The sequence below is a fragment of the Urocampus carinirostris genome, chromosome 13 (assembly GCF_059441175.1).
Source record: "Urocampus carinirostris isolate Australia breed hairy pipefish chromosome 13, RoL_Ucar_1.0, whole genome shotgun sequence".
NCBI classification, from domain to species: domain Eukaryota; kingdom Metazoa; phylum Chordata; class Actinopteri; order Syngnathiformes; family Syngnathidae; genus Urocampus; species Urocampus carinirostris.
Window position 1 is genome coordinate 8,335,503 of NC_142361.1, and position 20,399 is coordinate 8,355,901.

General features: G+C 38.1%; 1 protein-coding gene and 1 long non-coding RNA gene across 2 annotated transcripts; one reads left to right on the top strand and one right to left on the bottom strand.

Moving 5' to 3' along the window:
• Window positions 1-2,370: 2,370 nt before the first annotated feature.
• On the bottom strand, window positions 2,371-16,826 carry eif4e1c (eukaryotic translation initiation factor 4E family member 1c). The gene is made up of 7 exons (XM_088351903.1): window positions 16,753-16,826; window positions 12,255-12,334; window positions 9,314-9,409; window positions 8,814-8,877; window positions 8,611-8,724; window positions 7,002-7,141; window positions 2,371-3,262 (listed from the first exon to the last, which is right to left on the bottom strand). Exons 1-7 carry the CDS (start codon window positions 16,768-16,770, stop codon window positions 3,148-3,150), a joined length of 627 nt encoding a protein of 208 aa, XP_088208029.1. The 5' UTR covers window positions 16,771-16,826; the 3' UTR covers window positions 2,371-3,147.
• Window positions 16,283-19,828, top strand: LOC148353659 (uncharacterized). The gene is made up of 3 exons (XR_015852561.1): window positions 16,283-16,839; window positions 17,424-17,535; window positions 18,469-19,828. It is a non-coding gene; the product is annotated as an uncharacterized LOC148353659 (long non-coding RNA).
• The last annotated feature ends 571 nt before the right edge of the window (window positions 19,829-20,399 follow it).

Sequence of the window (20,399 nt, forward strand, 5' to 3'; positions counted from 1 at the left end):
CGAAAACCTTTTTCATGGCCGAATTCAAGCACATTTCAAGGCGAATTTTTCAATTTTTCCAGTACGTTCAAAGAAAGAAATCCAGCGCCGACCAAAAGAATGTTTTATTTTGTTGACTTTGATGACTAAAGTCGCTATCTGTCCGCTACCACATACTGTTTGCTATTTCAAACTTTTCCCATCTATTATCCATGATATTTTTGCGTCAATGCGTTTTTAAGTATTGACGTGAATTCTGTCCGTCTGATTAACAAAGCAGGCGCGGCTTTGCCCGATAGCTGTTGGGAGATAATTGAAATTCAGTACGGAAGACAAAAAAAAATAAAGTACTGTATGTATAAATAGCAGAAAAATGCAGAGTGCATTCAATCTCTCAATCTTAGAGACTGCCGATCTCTTTTGACGTTTTATTTTAATTATTTTTGCATGTTTTTAAAAGTTTCTGAGTCAAATTGGTCAAAACAGAATTGTAGTTAATTTGTGTTGCATTTTATCATTAATTTAATGCACTAAAGTTAATATTTTCATGTTTTATGTTGTTTTGCAGGGATTTAGTGCTGTTAAGACTTGAAATCTGTTCAGTGCCTGGAAATCTAAAATTATTGCATTTTACAATCTTTGTTGTAAATCTGTGAATATTTTAATTTTATTTCATGGGTTTTTCAGGTATTCCCTGCAAAGCATGAAATGACTAATTATTAAATATTTTGGTGCATAATGTCTTGATAATATATCATAAAAAATTAAAAAAAATCTGAGGAACGGCTTGGTAGCCGAAACAGTTGGTTCTTCTCAGTAAGCCGTTTTTCTAAATAGAACTGTCTTCTTGGGTGCCATCAGTCGTGGGCAGTGACTCTTCACATAACGCCATAAAGCCAAACCACCACAGCAGGCGTGTAGGCGTCATTTACGGGCAATTTAAAAAAAAAAAAAAAATCTTCATTTATTGCGTTGTCTATTGAGTCAGACTGCCAAAAATCTTGGCAGTGTCAACAATTTCAAGCATTTTCAAGCACTTCACGCCAAACACCGCTTTGCGTGACAATTAATTGCTAATAATAACCCACCAAATGGATCAAAGCTAGTGAAAAGTGTGTTGGTTGTGTCGTGATGTTGAGATAGGGGTCCATGCATCCCCCAACTCTGTTTTTCGATGGCAGCCACTTTGTTTACCATCTTTGTAACATGACATAGTGGGCAGCAGTTGACCAATCTCTACCTTGATCGGGTATAAGAGCAGAGGTTTGGTTTGAGTCATCCTTCGCTGTATTTTCGGTGGGCAGGAATCTTGTTTTCCTAAGGGACAGTTGCGACACCCAACCGGCAACTGCACCAGTTAAAGTTCAATCTGAAACCTATCAATGTTGGTAACACATTAAGGAACAAAAAAATAATGGCATTTATTTTGCCTTATTTTGTCCAAACGATCCATGGCCCGGAATCTGTTTGCGGCCTGGTGGTTGGGAAATCTACTTTAGGAAAATCAGGAACCCCATTAATTTTTACTCTTTTATTCAATCATTTCAGATTGATTGGTTCTTTTCCAAGAAATTGACTTGCATTTGTTCAGGAAACAGAATGCTCCCATTTTGAATCTAATTTACACAACGGTGCTCCCTAACACCTTTTTAGACTTCTAAACAGGGTTTATACACCTTTTACATGGCCAAATTCAAGCACTTTTAAAGGACTTACAAAGCCAATTTCCCATCAGTTTCCAGTACTGTTAAAAGAAGAATTCCAGTGCCGATCAAAATAACAAGAGCCTAAACCTTAAACCCCAACCTAAAATCGGTTTAAAACCCTAAATTGCAGCCAAAACCCTAACTCTACATCTAACCCTAGCTGTAAGCCCTAAACCCGTTTCACATAGCAACTCTAGCTCTAAACCCATTTTGGAACCCTACATCCAGTTTAGAACCCTAAAAATTGAGCTCAACCCCTAGTTCCTTACCCTAAAACCTTGACCTAACTCTAGCTGTAAACCCTAGTACCAACCCTATTTAGAACCTTGAATTAAGTTTAATACCCTAATAGGAAGCCTAAACCTTTATTTTTAACCCTAGCTCCAATCCTATTTTGGAACCACAAAATACGTTTAAAACCCTTATTTGAAGCCCAAAACCGTAGCTCCCTAACCTTAGCCCAACAAACATACGAAACATGGCAGACATTTAAGGCATTTTTAAGCACTTCACGTAAGATTCAAGGATTTTTCAAACCTTGAAAACACAGCATTAAAATTAGAGCATTTTCAAGGATTTCAAGCACCCGTACAAAGCCTGTCTAAAAGTCTTTTATGAAAAGAATGACTGAGCTAATAACTTCTAGACATCTGGCGGCATTACAAAGACAACAGGGGCCAGCATATGCATTAATGCAAAGCATTTAACCTTTACTTGAAATAAGGTGATTCATATACATCCTTGGGAAACAGAGATACACTTTGCAAAAAAAAAAAAAAAACATTCCACAATGAGTATTAGCTCTTCAAGTTGCATCAATAAAAAGAAAAAGGGAGTGATTCATTATCTACAATTAGTTAGCAAGAGAACAGTGAAAATCACACGCAAAAAAATGGGTCAGTATCATAATGTGCATTGTAAAAAATGTCATAAGAATGCAGTAGTTCACATTATTATCCTTAACAAAAAAAATAAAAAATAAGATGACCTCAACTGCAAGGCATTCATTATAAATAAATGTACTGAGGTCAAAAGGTGGAAAACAGAACAACATAGAACACAAGAAATACTCCAAAATTCCAGCATGGCTGAAACGATAAGTGGCCTTAAAAATCCAAACCACTAGTAAGGAGCTTGGCTACAAGTTTTTTTTTTGTTGGCTTTTGTGTCTTTTTTTTAATAAACCAAAATATTTCAAGGTAGCGTGTCAGCTCATTGAGTAACACTTGATTAAAATGGGTTTAAACTTCTACCGCAGCTGCATGCTTGCCTCAACAAAATGCGACAATATTTATCATTCTGAAATGGACCACGGCTACAGTGTTTTTCTTCTACACGAGTGAAATGAAATTCAAAAAAAACATTATGAGACTTGTCTCCAACTCAAAATCTTACTGAAATGATGATGATTTGGGCTTGCAAATGTTGAAATGTAAACGCAGGCAGTTGACCTGTTAGGACCTCAGACAGAGTACATGTTCTTAGTGGTAGAGCCACTCTTGCTGGATGTGTCGTCATGTGACTGGTAGCTCAACATGGCTTTGCTGGGGATACTCAGAATTTCCTTGTAGGTTTGCCTGCCAGGGACATAGAACAAAAAGATAGGTTGACGCTGACATTTTGTGCTTATTTTTCTTTTTAATCACAGTTTAAATCAGTCTCAAACTCCATTTTCTTGGGGGTTGATAGAGGTGGGGCCAAAATGGGTTTTCCCAGAAAAAATCTCTGATAAAATCATTCCCCGGTTCTCAAATACAGTGATCCTTTGTTTATCTCAAGGGTTGGGATCCAAAATTAACCTGAGATAGAAATAATCTGTAAAGTAAAAACCTTTTTTTTTTTTTTACAATCGCTATACAATTATATACTCGGCAATGCAAAATCATGGAACAAAACATTTTTACAGTATTCAAAGTTATTTATATTGTAACTATTATGTACAGTAAAAATGATCAATAACTACTATCTTTGGGACTGTTCAGCCAATCAGAATGCAGGATGCAAATCCATGAACTAGCGAAACTGAAAAGTCAACCGCGTTATAGCGAGGGATCATTGTATTTTCTTCCTACACAAAATGAGTTGTTAAAATAAAGTAAACAGTATTAGAATTAGTACGGAAATAAATAAGATGGTAATTAATAAATACGACAACAATAAAGATTATAAGTAATTAAGTAAATTTTCTACACTTAACAAGATATAAAAACCAAAAAAATAAGCATTCATATGACAATAAATAATCTATCAGTGAAAATGTTCTAAGCCTTCATATTAAAGCGGGGGCCTCAAACTATCATCCTGGAAACCGCAAACGGCCCACAGGCTGCAAGTTGGAGTCCCCTGGTTCAAATTAAATGTCTGGCCTAAATAAAGGTTTGAAAGTCACAAAAATTAAATAGATCCGACAGGGCTTGTTCTAAGCCAATCAGAACGCGTCGAAGACGACAGCAAGTGGCTGCAGATTAAGGTCTTCCATCTTTGTATAACATGTGATTCACACGCTTCTGCAGTGGTACCTGTAATTACGAATTAATTTTGTTCTGGGAGTAGCTTTGAACCTAAAACATTTGTAAGTAAAGTGTTTAGTATCAAAAATGGTTTGACGATGCGTTTGGGGCACTTGTAACGTTGATCAGAAGTATCTTTGGACACTGATGCCATGAATACAACTCTGTATATCAGGGGTCAGCAACCTTTTCGGTGTGGAGTGCCACTTTTACATTTCCTAATAAATCAGTGTACCACACCAAGATCATTGACTGGCACAACATTCTTTTTTATATCCGACAGAGCTGTAATTTTACACCAGTCCAAATATACAACATGGATATACATTGAAATAGTATAACTGACCAATTAATCTTCCACTATTCTTGTTCATCTTTAAACTAAAAAATTAATGTGAGCAACATGTGGAGAGGCCTCTAGACATCCATGACTTCAACTTTTTACCACATGAATCAACCTGAATCAACCATTTTTCATCAACAATGAACTACTATCAAAAACAAGTGATATGGACAGCTACTATACCATTCATCAATGAAATCTTATTGCAGAAAATATCAAAACTTGAAATAACAGCAACAAGGCAGAAAGCTACTTGAAAATAAGTGCAACAGAAATAACAGCTGATTTGGTCTCAGATATAAATGTTTTTCCGTCCTTTGCTATGTATGCAGTGAGCAATGTGATAACTTGCTTCAGTGGTGGTGTTTTTAGCAGTGACAAAGGTTTTTAGGATCTGTGTTTGTTTGCTGTACCAGGACACAGCGCGTTTTAATGTGTCCGCCTTGAATTAATGTTTCGTCTCGTCATGACATTTAACACTTGATGTGTGAGGTACAACGCTCTCCAGGCGTAATGCACAAACAGCACAGTAATTTTTTGCACAAGCCCCCAGTCGTCAGTCAAAGAACGAAATTTTTTCACTAAAGGAGCTGTCATTATTCATTCATTTATTGCGCGCCGATGTTTCCGGGGCTGGATCAAAACACTGATTTCTCCTCTTCTGCGAGTCGCTGTGCAGACACACACTCGCACACGGAGCAGAGGAGGGGCACTATTGTAAAGCCTCTAAACAACACGCCGCGCAACTGAAAATGTCTAAATTTCTGGTAAAAATGCGCATTTTTAAAAACTAGTCATTATTTTGCCGTGTGCTCGCGTGCCACCGGTTAACCCTTCGCGTGCTACAGGTTGCCGACCCCTGCTGTATATGACAATATAGACCCTTTTCTACTGTATTTTGAGATAGGTTTGCATAATAAGGAAGAAATGCTACGGCTATGCTATCAGGAACAGCGACTAAAGAGTCGCTCCCTGTTGTTTTGGCAGCCCTATTTGCTCCACATGTTATACATGGATACAGTAAATATGGTGGCCATGGCTTAGTGCTCCGTCGGATCTACCAATTGCTTTGCGGGTGTGACATACTTTTAAGAATTCAACTCAGTTCAGATTTTTGGGGTGCTAAAATGTGACTTTGGCGTTATTGAATTGGAATTGTCTTTATCATCATTGATAACAACATAGTGAACATTATTTACAACGATAATTGACATGGTACTTCATAATGAACATGTAATAACTTACCGATTTAAAAGAAAAATAAGATAAGAATGTTAGGATAACTATGCCAAATTATCTACAAGGCTTAGGAACTGGCCTAAGTTGTAACTATTGAGAAAAGCTTCTTCAAACCCATGCAACTACACAACTACAGTCATACCGCTACATATGAGCTGCTTGGACAAATTTGAGATCAGAGATGTTGTTTGCGCAAAAATCTTACCAGACATACAGGGTAATATCAAAGTTACGAGCAAGACGCTACCATAAGAGACTGCTTCAGACTGCTCACCACCAGATTCAGCTGGTCCCCGTCAGCACGTTTTTTTTTTTCATTGCTACACATAATTGCCAGAAGAAGTTAAGCGATTGGCAGGTTCCGAGTGACAAAGCCAGACAAAAATAAAACCAAAATACAAAGACTCATGCAAATGCTATGCAGTATTACACTCCTATGAAAAAGAGAGTGTAACTAGGTAATTTGAATCCAAACAGAACGCACTGTGATATAACATTATAAGCAATTTGAATACAAACAGAACGCACTGTGATATAACATTTTATCTGCTGAACAGACTTGGCCTGTCTGTTTTGTGACTGCAATATCTGAAAGGCAAAACTTGGGGCATAGTGCATGGCGCAGAGAATGATAAAGACAGGAACAGAAATTCAGACATTTGATCAGAACAAGACCTGTTGATGAAATACATTGAACGATTATTTAGTTGAGAAAACCCCCCAAAAAAGAATCAATTAATTTGCTTGTTTTTAAAAAACTATTTTCCTTTCTTTAAAGTTCTGAGCGCGCTGGAGTATAGAATAATTACACACGAACTAGTAAGAGGAAGCGTATTTTTTCACTTCCGGATGGATGCTGGGTGACCTCTCACAGCGCCACACGCCGGCAGTGGCAGAAAGATTCACTACAGAAATATCCTCTAATCGGAAAAAGGTACACACAATACAAAATCTAACTTAAAGCACGTTACGGATATTTTCAAAATCCCGAAAAAAATGTTCGTATCTACTGTTTTTCGAAAGTTGAATTTTCCTAAGTAGGGAAGTGTCTGTATACAACCATGATCGAGATATTTGTGTCACTTACATGAAAGATTTTATATACATTAAATATACATATATATATATACATATATATATATATATATATATATATATATATATATATATATATATATATATATATATTTATACACACACACATATATAATAAAAAGAACTCACCCTATCGTCATAATGGCGTCCCTGTTCTGGCAGTTGCTGGTCCAAATGGCGATTTTATCCGCTTTATGTCTGAAGTTGACCACGGCGCCACAAATGTCATCGCTAGCCTCATCAAATGATTCACCCACCAAACATAGGAGCTGTGAAACGGGCAGACCGTCAAACATATGACACAAACATCAGCAAGTACACAGACACTTTGACTTGCCAGTTACCCAACTGAAACACATACTTTTTTTTGTTTTTAATCATTAATTAATTTGCATCTATCAAGAAAAAAAGCTAATCAATAAGCCAATCGTTCATATATTAAATCAACAAATCATCAGGAAATTACCATATTTTCCGGACTATAAGAAGCATCTAAAAACATTGACTTAGCCAGAAAAGTTTAAGTGCGCCTTATAACCTGGTGCGCCTTATATGCTATTCCTATATTGGTCCCGCCATAGTCTTGTAAATGTGTATGATTAGAAAATATAATAACATTTTTAAAAAATATGAATGTGAAAATAATCAAAATAACTTAATGTTTCCCAATGTACAAAATATCCCAAATGCCATGTGCATTTGTGCTATACATTTCCTCAAAACATCGCTTTTATATGTATTCAGTGCAGCCCTGACCATGTTTTAAGTTTATGCCTGGTTTGTGACGGCCAGACAAACTTTGAGCTACCTGGCTTGCTGGTGCATCCTGCCTGCCAGGCTGAATACAGGGACAAATTTATGTGCCCACTCAGGCATACACCCCGGACCTTCCTAGACTCTCCATCCAACAGGGTCTAACGAAATTCTATAGGAAACTGTATGGGAAATTATAGTTTGACTATAGTATGTATGTGTTTTTGTTTTTTTTTTTTATCCTCAAAAGTACCTTAACAAAGCCAGATCATATCCAGGTGCAAACAGTTTGTATTCTTGCAACAATTGTATCCTCTTGGGGCCCGCAAACTATTAATCAAGATGTCCTTCACAAGAAATCTGGTCACAAGCTTGCCTCCCTTTTTCTACTCCTTTTTGTGTTACAAAATGTCACGTTTCTTAATGCTCATTTATTATGCTCGCACGCCATTGAGTGACCAGCATTATTCGCTTCATTTAAACATAATCAGATTTGTTTCATGTATTCATGTGACCACTTTTAAGCCAATCTGATGTGTTTTTTTACGCCTGTGTTTTCAATAAATGAGCCAGTAGCCATTCGGTGGGTGTGATTCCTCTCTGAGCCAATCTTGGCAGCAGATCTAGGGGAAAACTCAGGTGGGATGCGCATCATATGGAAGGGCCATCAAAAACCTAATCTACGATTTAGAGTGTGTTCTTATCTTTACCTTAATACAATATCAAGTTTTAACAGAAACACTGGTACGTGTTACCATATTAAGTAGTGGCAGTGAGAGCACATAGTTTATCACTGACCTCCAGTGGTACAAATGGCATCAGAAAAGGCATTAGGGCTTATCACACCATTTGTGCACCAGTGCAACTTATAGTGCTGAAAATATGGTAATGCTGTTAAAACTATAAGAAGGGCAAACTGTACACTTTGACATGTATTCACAGTGGTTTTCTAGGTAAAAGTTAGAAATTCTGTGCACGCATTCACCGTCTCCATCCAGTATCGATCAAGATCGTGATGGCGCTGCAGTTTATTGAGGGTCATTAGCCAGCGCCCTCCCAGTTTGTTGCGGTCATCCTCCCACATTGGCTTGATGCCATCCTGGAAAGTAGGACATACATTTCATCACCAATGTCACAAGCATAGTAGTTAGGGGCTTGTTCATAAGAGATAATAAGGAAAGAAAATACCTTGAACAAGCAATAATCACAACCAAAGGCAAGCTTGCTGGGTTGCTGTATGTGGTTATACAACCTAAAAAAATGAAAGTAAAAGGCTAAGAAAGCAATAATTCCTAATTTGATCATAGCATTGCTTATTTTAAACATACAAGCACTCTACCCCCAAATAACACATCTTTAAAAGGCGTGACCCAGTGAGTGTCACATGTGTGGTGTCTTCCAGTTATGATCTGTTGAGCAAATCAGTTATCAATTTTGAAGTACCTGGGAGCACAAGGGATGTAAACATGTTGGTGTTGCTACTTTTTTTGGACAACCAAATATTTAGACCAGCTAACTTGCATATCACACTCGTATAACACTGAGGGTCGACCATTTGCAGGTGACAAGTGACAAAACTTCCTTAAAAACACAGTTGAATGCGTTACAGTTGGAACAGCGAAGCACGGAATTCCAGGGAGAACAGTGACTGAAATGGTGATTTGTGTGCAAAAGACAAGAATACTCACGCCCAAAAGTCCTCCACTGTGTCGAATTTGGAAATAAGAAGCAAGTTCTCTGTCCAGGTTTTGCTCTTGTCATTTTTGTAATACCACAAGGCCCATCTGGGAGAAAGGAAACAACAACAAAGAGTCACCTTTCACGGGGTTGTGGCAAATAACTTTTAAATGATTTCATGACGTGTCTAATGGGTGTGCAAACTTTCTTATAGTCTCACTATGAAAGCGGCATTTGTCATTTGTCAGTGTTGTTTCTAAGCCTCATGAGCAACAGACTGATAAACAGAAGACGACAATGCTGCTAGAAAGCTTATGAATGCCGGGGAAGAGTGAAAAGTGCAGCACAAGTGCAGCCTTTGTTTATGGCCACTGAGGTGATTCTTTCATTTGTTTGGATAGTGGGTGGGGCCAGCAAGGGGCCATGTGGGGCCACTGACTGAACTCTGTGACTCCCTTTGCCAACATTCATCCTGACCAGCCCCACACCAAGCCTGCGCCCAAGCTCTAAACACCAATGGGCAGTATGTCTGTTTACACTCTGCCTAAGTGCAATGTTCAAGAACAGAGGTCTCCAAACTTTTTTTAATTCTAGAGCTACTTTTTGTAACTAGTTAGCAAAAAGGACAGTTTGCTATGCATTATGAAAATGACATGTTATTAAAATTTCAATATAATGTTATTACACTGTTGTAATCACCAGAGGCTGGCAGAGCCTCAGTCAACCACTAAACATCATGCCGATTAGAAATCAAATATTCTAGAGGATCGCAATGACCTATAATATATTTTCAGAACCAGTCCTCATCCTGATCAGCCACCCACCAAGCCTGTGCCCAAGCTCTAAACACCAATGGGCATATGTCAGTTTGTTTACACTCTGCCTAAGTGCAATATTCGAGAACAGAGGTCTCAAACCTTTTTGGGAGACTAGAGCTTCTTTTTGTAACTAGTTAGAAAAAAGGACAGTTTGTTATGCATTTTGAAAATGACGTTATTACAATTTCAATATAATGTTATTACACTGTTGTAATCACCAGAGGCTGGAAGAGCAAGATGCTGGTTGGAAATCAAATATCCTAGAAGATGGCAATGACCTTTAATATATTTTCAGAACCAGTCTGCGAGCAACAAAAGTGGTCTTAGGGGACTACCCAGTTCCTGTGGGCATGATATTAGATACTTCTGCTTTAGAAGCTACTTTAACAGAACAAGAATTGTATCAAGCATGCAAAAAGTTCATTCCATCGCAAAGTTCACACACAGAACAACTTTGATCATGACTATTATTCATATATTTTTAGACGATTGAATTGTCCCATTATTTAAAGTTAGTCTGCAGTTTTGCCTTAACATTTCTTGTTGTGTTTCTAGAAAGTATTTTCACTGATCTTTCAAGATCCACAGAATACTGGATTTAAGTGATCTGCAGACACACAAACAGAAGGTTGTAAAAAGATAAACGTCAGTTCAATTTAAATGGTGAAATAATAATTATGAACTCCCAATTTAAATATACTTTGTAAATTTAGATTCAGCTGGACCCTCTCCCATGTATATGCACACACGCTGCTCCAAACTCTACAACCACCTGACAGGGAGACCCTGAGGTCCTTGAGAATTTTGGCTCAGGGAAAAGTGATGACCTCCCTACCTCAGAGAAGAGGCAGCAATTGATTCACAGAAGAACAGCAAGTCTTCAGGAATAGGGTGGTCCTTAATAGGGGTCGAAATTTTTTTTTTTTAAATATTGGGCTCTGACCCCCCGCATATGTTCTTATATCGATAAAAACACACTGTGTGCAATTTTGAACAATTTGGATAATATTTAGAGGTAGCTCAACGACTTTGAAATTTCCCAAAATGATAAAATTTTGGCAATTTTCGAGAAAAAACGGAAATCTTAACCCTATGTGTACGGCGTTTTAGAACATCCAATTTCAGTCCATTGCTTATAATTGTAACACAAGAAAAGTTACAAGTAACTTTGTACACTAGGTCTGATATAATGTGCGAAAAATCCTTATTTTTCATACCAAAATTTCAGAGGCCTTGAGCGACCTCTAAATATCCTTTGATTTTGATGAAACTTTGCCTAATTACGTTTTGTATATATTGGAACATATTCAAGGGGTCAGAGCATGAAATTTTAAAAGTCGAAAAATAAGGACCACCCTATTCAGGAATCAACAACATCCCATCAGAAGCCGTACGAAATGGTGGTGGGCAAACTATAGACATTTTTCAAAAATTGCAGAAATATCTGGCAAACAGGACAGTGGCCATATGCATGGACAAAATCACTAGTAATTATGCTACAAAAGAAAGGAAACCTTCAACTATGCTCCGCCTATAGAACCATCAGTCTCAACAGCTATACAAGTTATGGCCTGCATATTCACCAGAACTCGATCCTGTGGAGCATCTTTGGGACATGGGGAAACGACAACTTTGCATCATGGATGTGCAGCCGACAAATCTGCGGCAACTGTGTGATACCATCATGCCGAAATGAATCAAACTCTCTGAGGACCGCTTCCAGCACCTTGTTAAATGTATGCCTTGAGGAATTGAAGCCGTTTTGAAGGCAAAAGGGGATCCAACCCGTAACTAGCATGGTGTACCTAATAAAGTGGCTGGTGAGTATACATATGTGTGTGTGTGTACATTTTTTTATATTGAAGACAAAAACTAAGAATCCCCGCAATAAATTCTAAAATTGGGCGTTTGTCATAGTTAAAGTAAAATTGTTCAGAATCTTGAGTACACAGGGCATTTTCTACCCCCAACCGTTTGAAGGGAATAAAGTTGTAATATTAAAATTCAAACAAGCATTTAACACATTAACACTCGACCAAGTGTGCATCTCATAATCAGTCTTTGGAAAAAATATTTTATATAAACATTTTTATGGAAGTTTTTAAGACATACAATCACACCGTTTTACTTTCACCTGTTTTGCAATGGATGTTTGATGTAATGTTCCTGGTTTGCGACTTGGCTGTCGGGTTGGGGCTCTTCTGTATCAGGTGCCTGCAGAAAAGACAGGAGTTAAAGCGTATCAATGATTTTTATCTAATCCCTCCTTAATTCTCTCATGGTAGATTAGTAATATGTTTGGCTGAAACTCACCCAAATCAAAATGTATTTTCATTATTGGTTTTCTAAGAACCAGCAAGAACAAAGCAAAGTATAAAAATGGTGTTCAGTGGGACCAGACATGACTTGAAGATTGAACATTATAACTTTGTCAGTATTTTATGTTCTCCAATCTTGATGGATGGTTGCATTGTCAATTTGCACCAAGGACAATAATTGTACTGCATATTTTGACCTTAGAATCATTGCTAAACAGAGCAGTCTCTAAAAATTTCAGCAGGAAAGCCGAGACCTTCCTTCATCTTCAGCTCATCCGACGGGATCCCAAGGTGTTCTCAGGCCAGCCTGGAGATGTAATCTCTCCAGCATGTCCTGGGTCCCCGGGGCCGCCTGCCGGTGAGACATGTCTGTAACACCTCCTGAGGGAGGTATCCTGGAGGCATGCTTTCCAGATGCCCGAGGCACCACGTCTGGCTCTACATAGAGTCCTTCCTGGATGATCGAGCTTCTTAACCTATCTCCAAGGGAAAACCCAGCCACCCTTGTAACCAGAGTTGTGAGGTTCTACAAGTCAGGACCCACAGTTTGCGATCATAAGTGAAGGTAGGAATATAGATACAGGTAAATCGAGAGCTTTGCCCTGACAGACTGGAGCGATAGTTAGGGCTCTTGTGCACATTTTTCATATTTGTGAATATTTTTCACTTTAGCAATTACTGTCTTTTTTCTCTCTCCACCCCCTTTGTGACCACCCTTGACTGAAATGTTAAGTAAAGATCGCCAACGAGCTTCGAAGCACATGCACAAGCAACCAACACCGGTGTTTTGCCCAATTCCGACTCCCGTTCACCTGAACACACACTCCTTTTTTCCTATGCTTCTCAGTGCTGCTAGTCTGTATAATGAGATTATTAGGAAATATTGATTGGCATGATTGAAACAAAAAAGCGATGGCTGTCAAAATAATGAGTTTAACAAGACATATTCATGCGAACGTCACCGACACAGCAACACCATGTAGCTAACCGCTATACTATTCACAACCACGACTAGCACAGAGGTAGGCTTTTTGTAGTACACTATAGTAGCCATAGAAAAATGCATGTTTATTGGTTTCTATAGTACCCTTATCGTAATGCTTGTTTACTGTACATAGATGTTCACTGGTCGCTGTAACCAGATCACAATTAAGAATGAGACGCTATTCTAATTTGATATTCCCTGTGTAAACAAATGTTTGAAATTAATTCAAAATCTGACTTCCGTATCTGCAATTTCCAAAGTAAGGCACACTTGAAACTTATTGTGCTGTCTTGCTTTTTGGGGAAACCAATGTTTTGAAATTGTCAGATGGGGAATTGTGATTAAGTTACTTGAGGGATTACCATCAAATCTATTTGGGAAAATACATTACAGGTGATGGGGTGTAATTTACCAAAAATACAGATGCAGAACAGACGCTCCCCTACTTACAAACATTCGACTTACGAAAAACGGTAGAAATGAACATTTTATGGGGGATGTCAAAAAATATCCGGACATTGCTGTAAATTAGATATTGTATTGTGTGCCCCTTTTTCCGAATAAAGGACAGTACTGTCGTGCTTCTTTCCATCGCTACTGGCGTGTGGCGCTGTGAGAGCTCACCCAGCATCCGCCCCGAAGAAGAAATCTGCTTCCTCTTCCTGGTTTGTGTGTAAACATAGAGTACTGTATCTCCAGTGCGCTAAGAACTTTGACATTTTTATTGTTTAATATCTCGTGCATCCATTAAATATGGTTGGTGTAAAGACTAAAGCTTGATGCGGTTGAGAAAATGGTTCAATTGTTTTTTTTTCGGCCACTTTCCACCAAGTAGGAGGAAGTCACCTAACTCTTGAAGCTCATCTTCCAAAAGTAAGTTAATCTTAACTTTATTGAGCTTATTATTTTATTACATGATTATTTTTTTAGTACGAAACAATACAGGTTACTTATAAAAACCTTAAACATACGAAATATAGCACTGAAGCAACTTACGAACAAATTCAACTTACTATCGTCCGGAAGCGATCTCGTTTGGAAGTAGGGCAACGCCTGTATTCCAAATGTCCGGACAGCCGCTCGCTGCGTACACCTTTGTTTCACATCTATTTATCTAGATATTTTATGCAAGCATTTATTTATTTCTAATGAAACAATTTTATTGAATTATGTATGTGTGAGTGTATGTATATATATATATATATATATATATATATATATATATATAAAATATACTTATATATTTCAAATCATTTTATTTTGAAAGATCAAATTCATTTTCTAACCCATCTAGTTATTTATTTGTTTAAAAACAAATCATTTGAAAAAAGATAAAAAGTAGGAAATGCAAAAATCATTACAGGACAAAGACACTTTAATATGACATAAAGGCAAAAGACTTAACAGCATCACCAAAAAGGTGTTTTGCACCAATATTAAAGCCACAAGTGATGTGTAATGCCTTATTGTTCAATGTAATGCTCATTATTTAAAAAACAAAACAAAAAACAAAAACGTTTTTCTACAGTATCAATATTATTGATTAATGCTGCCGTCTGTCAGTGCTGTGGCCAGACTGAGGAGCGGGATGAAACTTAACACATAAAAAACAACTGCGACTTGATGATGAAGGTGCTGTATCCGAATTAGCTGGGGAGGCTTCTCCTGCTACTGGCAACCATAAAAAACAGCACTATTTGTTTCATGTGGGGGAGCTAAACCCTACCCCAAAAAGGCCGAGAAAGGATGGGCACCACCAAGCTGATCTTGCCCAAGACACACCGCATATTTCAGCCTTGTTGCTAAAGCAGGACATGCACAGACGCTTAACATTATGCTTACATACGCGTAGGGCTGCAACTAACGTTTATTTTCAGAATCAATAAATCATTTGGGTTTTTTTTTCCCGATTAATTTAAGGAATATGATTTCAAAAAGACATTTCTCCTTTCCACCTTTTTATTCAATTAAATTTAAAAAAATACAGGTGTTTGTCAGTTACCTTAAATAATAAACAAAAGATAAATACAAATACTGTAAATGATATGCACCTGCAAATACGCAAGATACTCTTCCTACCTCTTTATCCAAAGATCATATTATATTTGAACTTATCATACAACACAAAATATAAAGTGCCATAAATTTAGGTGTAGCAGGAAAAACATAAAGTGAGTAATCAAAACAGCACAGAAGATCACCAGCTGCTCTCTACCCAGTCTAGAGGACATTGCCGGCTTGCGATACCGCAGCAGAGCCATCAACATTATACAGGACTTTTCCCGACCTGTCCACCACCGCATTGACCTGCTGCCCTCTGGTAGGTGCTACAAGGCCCTTAAAACAAGGACAAACATGCTCAGGGACAATTTCTTCCCCAAGGGCCATCACCACCCTAAAATAGCACACTAAAACGAGAAAACATGTCCTGCAACATATTTTGGGGTTTATTTTTGCTGCTGCTTAATGTTATTGCAGAAAACATTAGATATAAGCTCTATTCTGTTTCATTGCAATATTATAACTCAGGCTAAGTGTTGTGCAATATTTCACAACGTTGATATCAATGACAAGAAAATAAAATTCAATCGTTTGCCATGTCATTTCGAGAGAAATTATAGTGCAACGTTATTGTCACTACGCTTTTCAACGTAACAAATATATTGATTAACATTCAAAGCCTCAAATGTGCGTGCATGGCGGGTAACTTAAGAGACTAAATTTGAACAAAAAGAGACACCGAAAACAAAGCTCTTACAGGAAAGCAGTGACTCATTGCCATAAACGTCATTAACATAGCGACATAAAAAAACAGACCTGGTAAATAAAGAACAAGATGTTCGCATAGGCATGACAGCTTACCTTGCTAAAATCTCAGCTATGATTGATGATGCATATTTGGTCCCTCTTTGCTATGTGCTGGGGCTAGCTTAACTCTATACAACACGTGTAAAATTGTATTTAAAATTCGAGACGACTTTCATGTCAACCCCATTTCATCTTCACTAAAACCGCAGACCGAATATCATTCGTGACACTTGAAGCATCGAAATTCGCTTAGTTTATGACGACGAGCCATTGAACTGAGTTCAAATGATGCGAGGTCCCTGTGGACTAGCGGACCAATTCAGCCAGGGCTTGGATGCTAAATGGTGCTAACAGATACCCACCCCAAAAGACGCCCCTAAATCCAATCAAAAGAAGTCTCTGGGATGTCACCTTAATGATGTGCTCCAGGCATGCAACATGTTCAAACGCAGAAAAGATGTAGCGGTTTTAGTTTTTGTTTCATTTTAGCAAGGCAAACCGGTGGATTTTGCTTCACTTACCGGCTCCGATGTCGCCATCTTGACAGCAAGAAAGATCTGCTTGTTAAGCCGCTGCGCCAGATCGTAGCCACTCAAGTACGGAAGCCGGTATGACCCAAACATAGGTGACTGTCAATAAAAATGTTGCACCTTACTACATAATGACTACGTTAGCTTTTACATATAAATCTGAAATTCGAACAGGTCTACCGGAATTTGTCAATTATTTTTCGTTGAAGCTTTAAGTACGATGAGCATTCCAAATGTCCCTGTGATGTATATATTATTAAAGGTGGAGTAGGTCGTTTGAGCTCTTTAAAAAGTTGAAAGTACTATACTATACAGTACTATCACTATGAAAGCCTTTTAGTGTGTAATATTTGACCACTAGAGGTCACTGTTGTCTAATGGGGACAAAAAACAGTGCCAAATGATCACTGTGCCGCAACCAGAAAGACATGGCGGTGATTATTCATTCATTCTTTCATTCATCATCTGCACCGCTTATTCTCAGTAGGGTCACGGGGGTGCTGGAACCCATCCCAGCTATCCTCGGACAGTGGGCAGGGGATAGGGGGAACTGGTTGCCAGCGAGTCGCAGGGCACATAGGGACAGACATTTCGCTCGCTCATTCACCTAGGGACAATTTGGACCGGCCAAATAACCTGACATGCATGTTTTTGGAATGTAGGAGGAAACCGGAGTGCCTGGAAGAAACCCACACAAGCACGGGGAGAACATGCAAACTCGACTCAGGAAGGTTCGATCTTATGACCTAAGAACTGTGTGGCGGTGATTACTCGGTATGAATTCCTCCATGTAAAAAAATTACACATTTTCCCATGTGTTATTTCTTATAAAAATTACTATCTGTATGGTTGTTCGTGTATTTATGCCTAGTATTAAAAAAATTTTTTTTACTGAATGAAAGTTTTTTTGTACCACTAGAGGGCACTAAATATTACACATCACTGTCCCTTTAAGTATGTCTTAACAATGCCCAACTGAGTTCAAAAAGTCTTTATTAAAATAAAAATAATCCACAGTGCCTATCTGCTTTTATCTTACTTTTAGCACTGCTGTTCCCAGACCGAAGCAGGGAATGGGGGTGGGCGGAGGGTGATTTCAAGCTCGTTCCCGGATTTTTTTCGTTAGCGTAGCCTGAAAATGGTAAAAGAGAAGGCCTGTTTCAAATACATTTAAAAAGCTCACACATAAACCCCCAAAGAGACGAAAAAAGATTATTAGTACTTCAAGAATGAGTGGACTGAGGCTGCCCTTATGGCTGTCAGCCAGGAGATGGTGGCAAAGAGCAGCAAAATTTAAAATAGCGGACACCGCCTTTAAGAAACTTGTCATAATAATTATTTTTCTTTCTTTTATTTACGTTATTTATTTACTTTCTTTTCTTCTCTGTATTTCTACCGGACATTCTATCCCCTTAAGACTTGGTGGATTCACGTTGTTGTTTAATGCCGATTTAGTTTGGAATGATGCAACATTCAATTGTTAAAAAAACTTTTAAAATGTACATTGTGTAACAATTAGTGCCTCCTTGTGGTAAAAAAAAACGTAACTAAACAAAACAAAAACAATCTTGATTTAAATAGTAAACAAAAATACACAAACTGTCATATTTCTAAAAATAAACAGGTCGAGAAATTTCTATTTATCTTACATAACGTGAGCCTCATTTAAGGGAGCTGACTTAGTTGTCTGCCTTTTTTCTTTTGCAGCCTCCCGAATCACTCAAAAAGGCGGAACAATTATAGGTGAAATGACACATTTTGGTCACTTTGAGTCTCCATAGTTTGAATTCTTTCTTGTGCTTTTTAACACTTCACTTCACCACAGAGCTACATCTAGGGGTAAAAGAAATACTCTCTTACCCTTTTAATCAACAGTAATACTTAAATTGCCCAGTGAGTACGTTTTTATTTCACATCTATTTATTTAGGCTTTCACGTATTTATGTACTTTTATTTGAACCATTTTATTGAATTATTTATTCATGTATTTTTAATGGATCAATTTTATAAAATCATTTATGTAACTTATTTCGAATCATTTAATTTATTTTTGAAGAAACCATGTCATATATCATCCATCCAGTTATTAATTCATTTAAATACATAAATAATTGTCACACGCCGTCTATGTCGTGGTCTGAAGAGTGGGATGACTCTTTACATTGAAAAACAATGGCAACGAGATTATGAAGGTGCTGTATCTGAGTCGTAACCATGGAATTCAGCACTATCTATTTCACGTGGGGGAAAAAACTCCTACCCTAAAAAAACAGCCTGGAAAGGGATGGGTGCTGCCAGGCTGAACATGCCCAAAATACACCACAGGAAGTGGTGCCCCGATGACCCTGGTGGTTAAGGGATTCATGAACTGTGAATGTAAATAAGGTTTTATGCTCTTATCATTTCATTTTGCCCGAATCCTTTTTCAGTGTTTCAATCTAGAAATAAACCTTAGCATATTACTAATAAACTGCAAACCCTCCCGGTTGTATTGAATTAAACATCTCATCTCATCTCATCAGCTGCACCGCTTATCCTCAGTAGGGTTGCAGGGGTGCTGGAGCCCATCCCAGCAATCATCGGGCAGTGGGCAGGGGACACCCTGAACTGGTTGCCAGCCAATCGCAGGGCACACGGGGACAGACAACTCACTCGCTCAGTCACACCTAGGGACAATTTGGACCGGCCAATTCACCTGAAATGCATGTCTTTGGAATGTGGGAGAAACCGGAGGAAACCCACGCAAGCACGGGGAGAACATACAAACTCCGCACAGTAAGGCCGGGAGCTGGATTTGGACCCACGCAGGAGGTTCCCACGACCTCAGAACTGTGCCGCACACGCGCTAACCACTGCGCCGCCGTGCTGCCTGAATTAAACATGTCCTATTTATTTATTTATTTATTTATATATTTAGTTGTTTCTTCATTTGTTTATTTATTTTATTCTTTACTTTTGATGTAATTCTGAAGCATGTATTGTTCCATGATATTAAGTTTATCTTGTTTGACTGTGTCATGCCATTTTCATTTGTAATGATGTGGTATTCAATAAAAAATGCACAAAAGGAATACTGTTATTCCTGGCATACCTCCAACCACCAGAGGGCCCCACCTGGCTTTTTGAACTCTGCACAGGTGTGTCCAATTATCACACACTTGTGCCCACTTACCCTGAACCCTTTAATGCTACTTTTTGTTCAGTGAACTTTGTTGGTTCACTTTGAGTTTTTCTGTCATTCTCCTAATATCATGTTCACTTCCACCACCATGCTAATGATTTTGCCTCTGGTTTGTTGTGTGGATGATTTTGTCACTTTGTTACTTTATTCCTTGCAATTTCCATTTTTGTTCTTTGGTTTTTCTAATTTTTGTTTGGGCGTTTTGTTAGTTGTTTAGTGCCTACGTGTTTGCTTTGTCCTTTGGTCCTGATTTTCTTTTAGCAGATACTGTTCTCTTTTTAAGAACCTAGCCTGTGATTCCTGCCTCCCCCACATGGGTCCATCATCTACAACCAAAACTTGACAAATATATTAAAATAAATTATGATAATTAACTGGAAACACTGTCTGAGTATGGCTTACCGGCACAAATTTATTAAAGAAACAGTGCATTATTTAAACTTCTAGATGGCACAAT

Excerpts from the sequence above, each read along its gene's own strand:
- eif4e1c (XM_088351903.1), bottom strand. Across the intron at positions 9,410-12,254 it reads AAACATCCATTGCAAAACAG|ATGGGCCTTGTGGTATTACA; the intron begins GTGAAAGTAAAA and ends CCTTTCTCCCAG. Across the intron at positions 7,142-8,610 it reads ATCGATACTGGATGGAGACG|CTCCTATGTTTGGTGGGTGA; the intron begins GTGAATGCGTGC and ends CCCGTTTCACAG.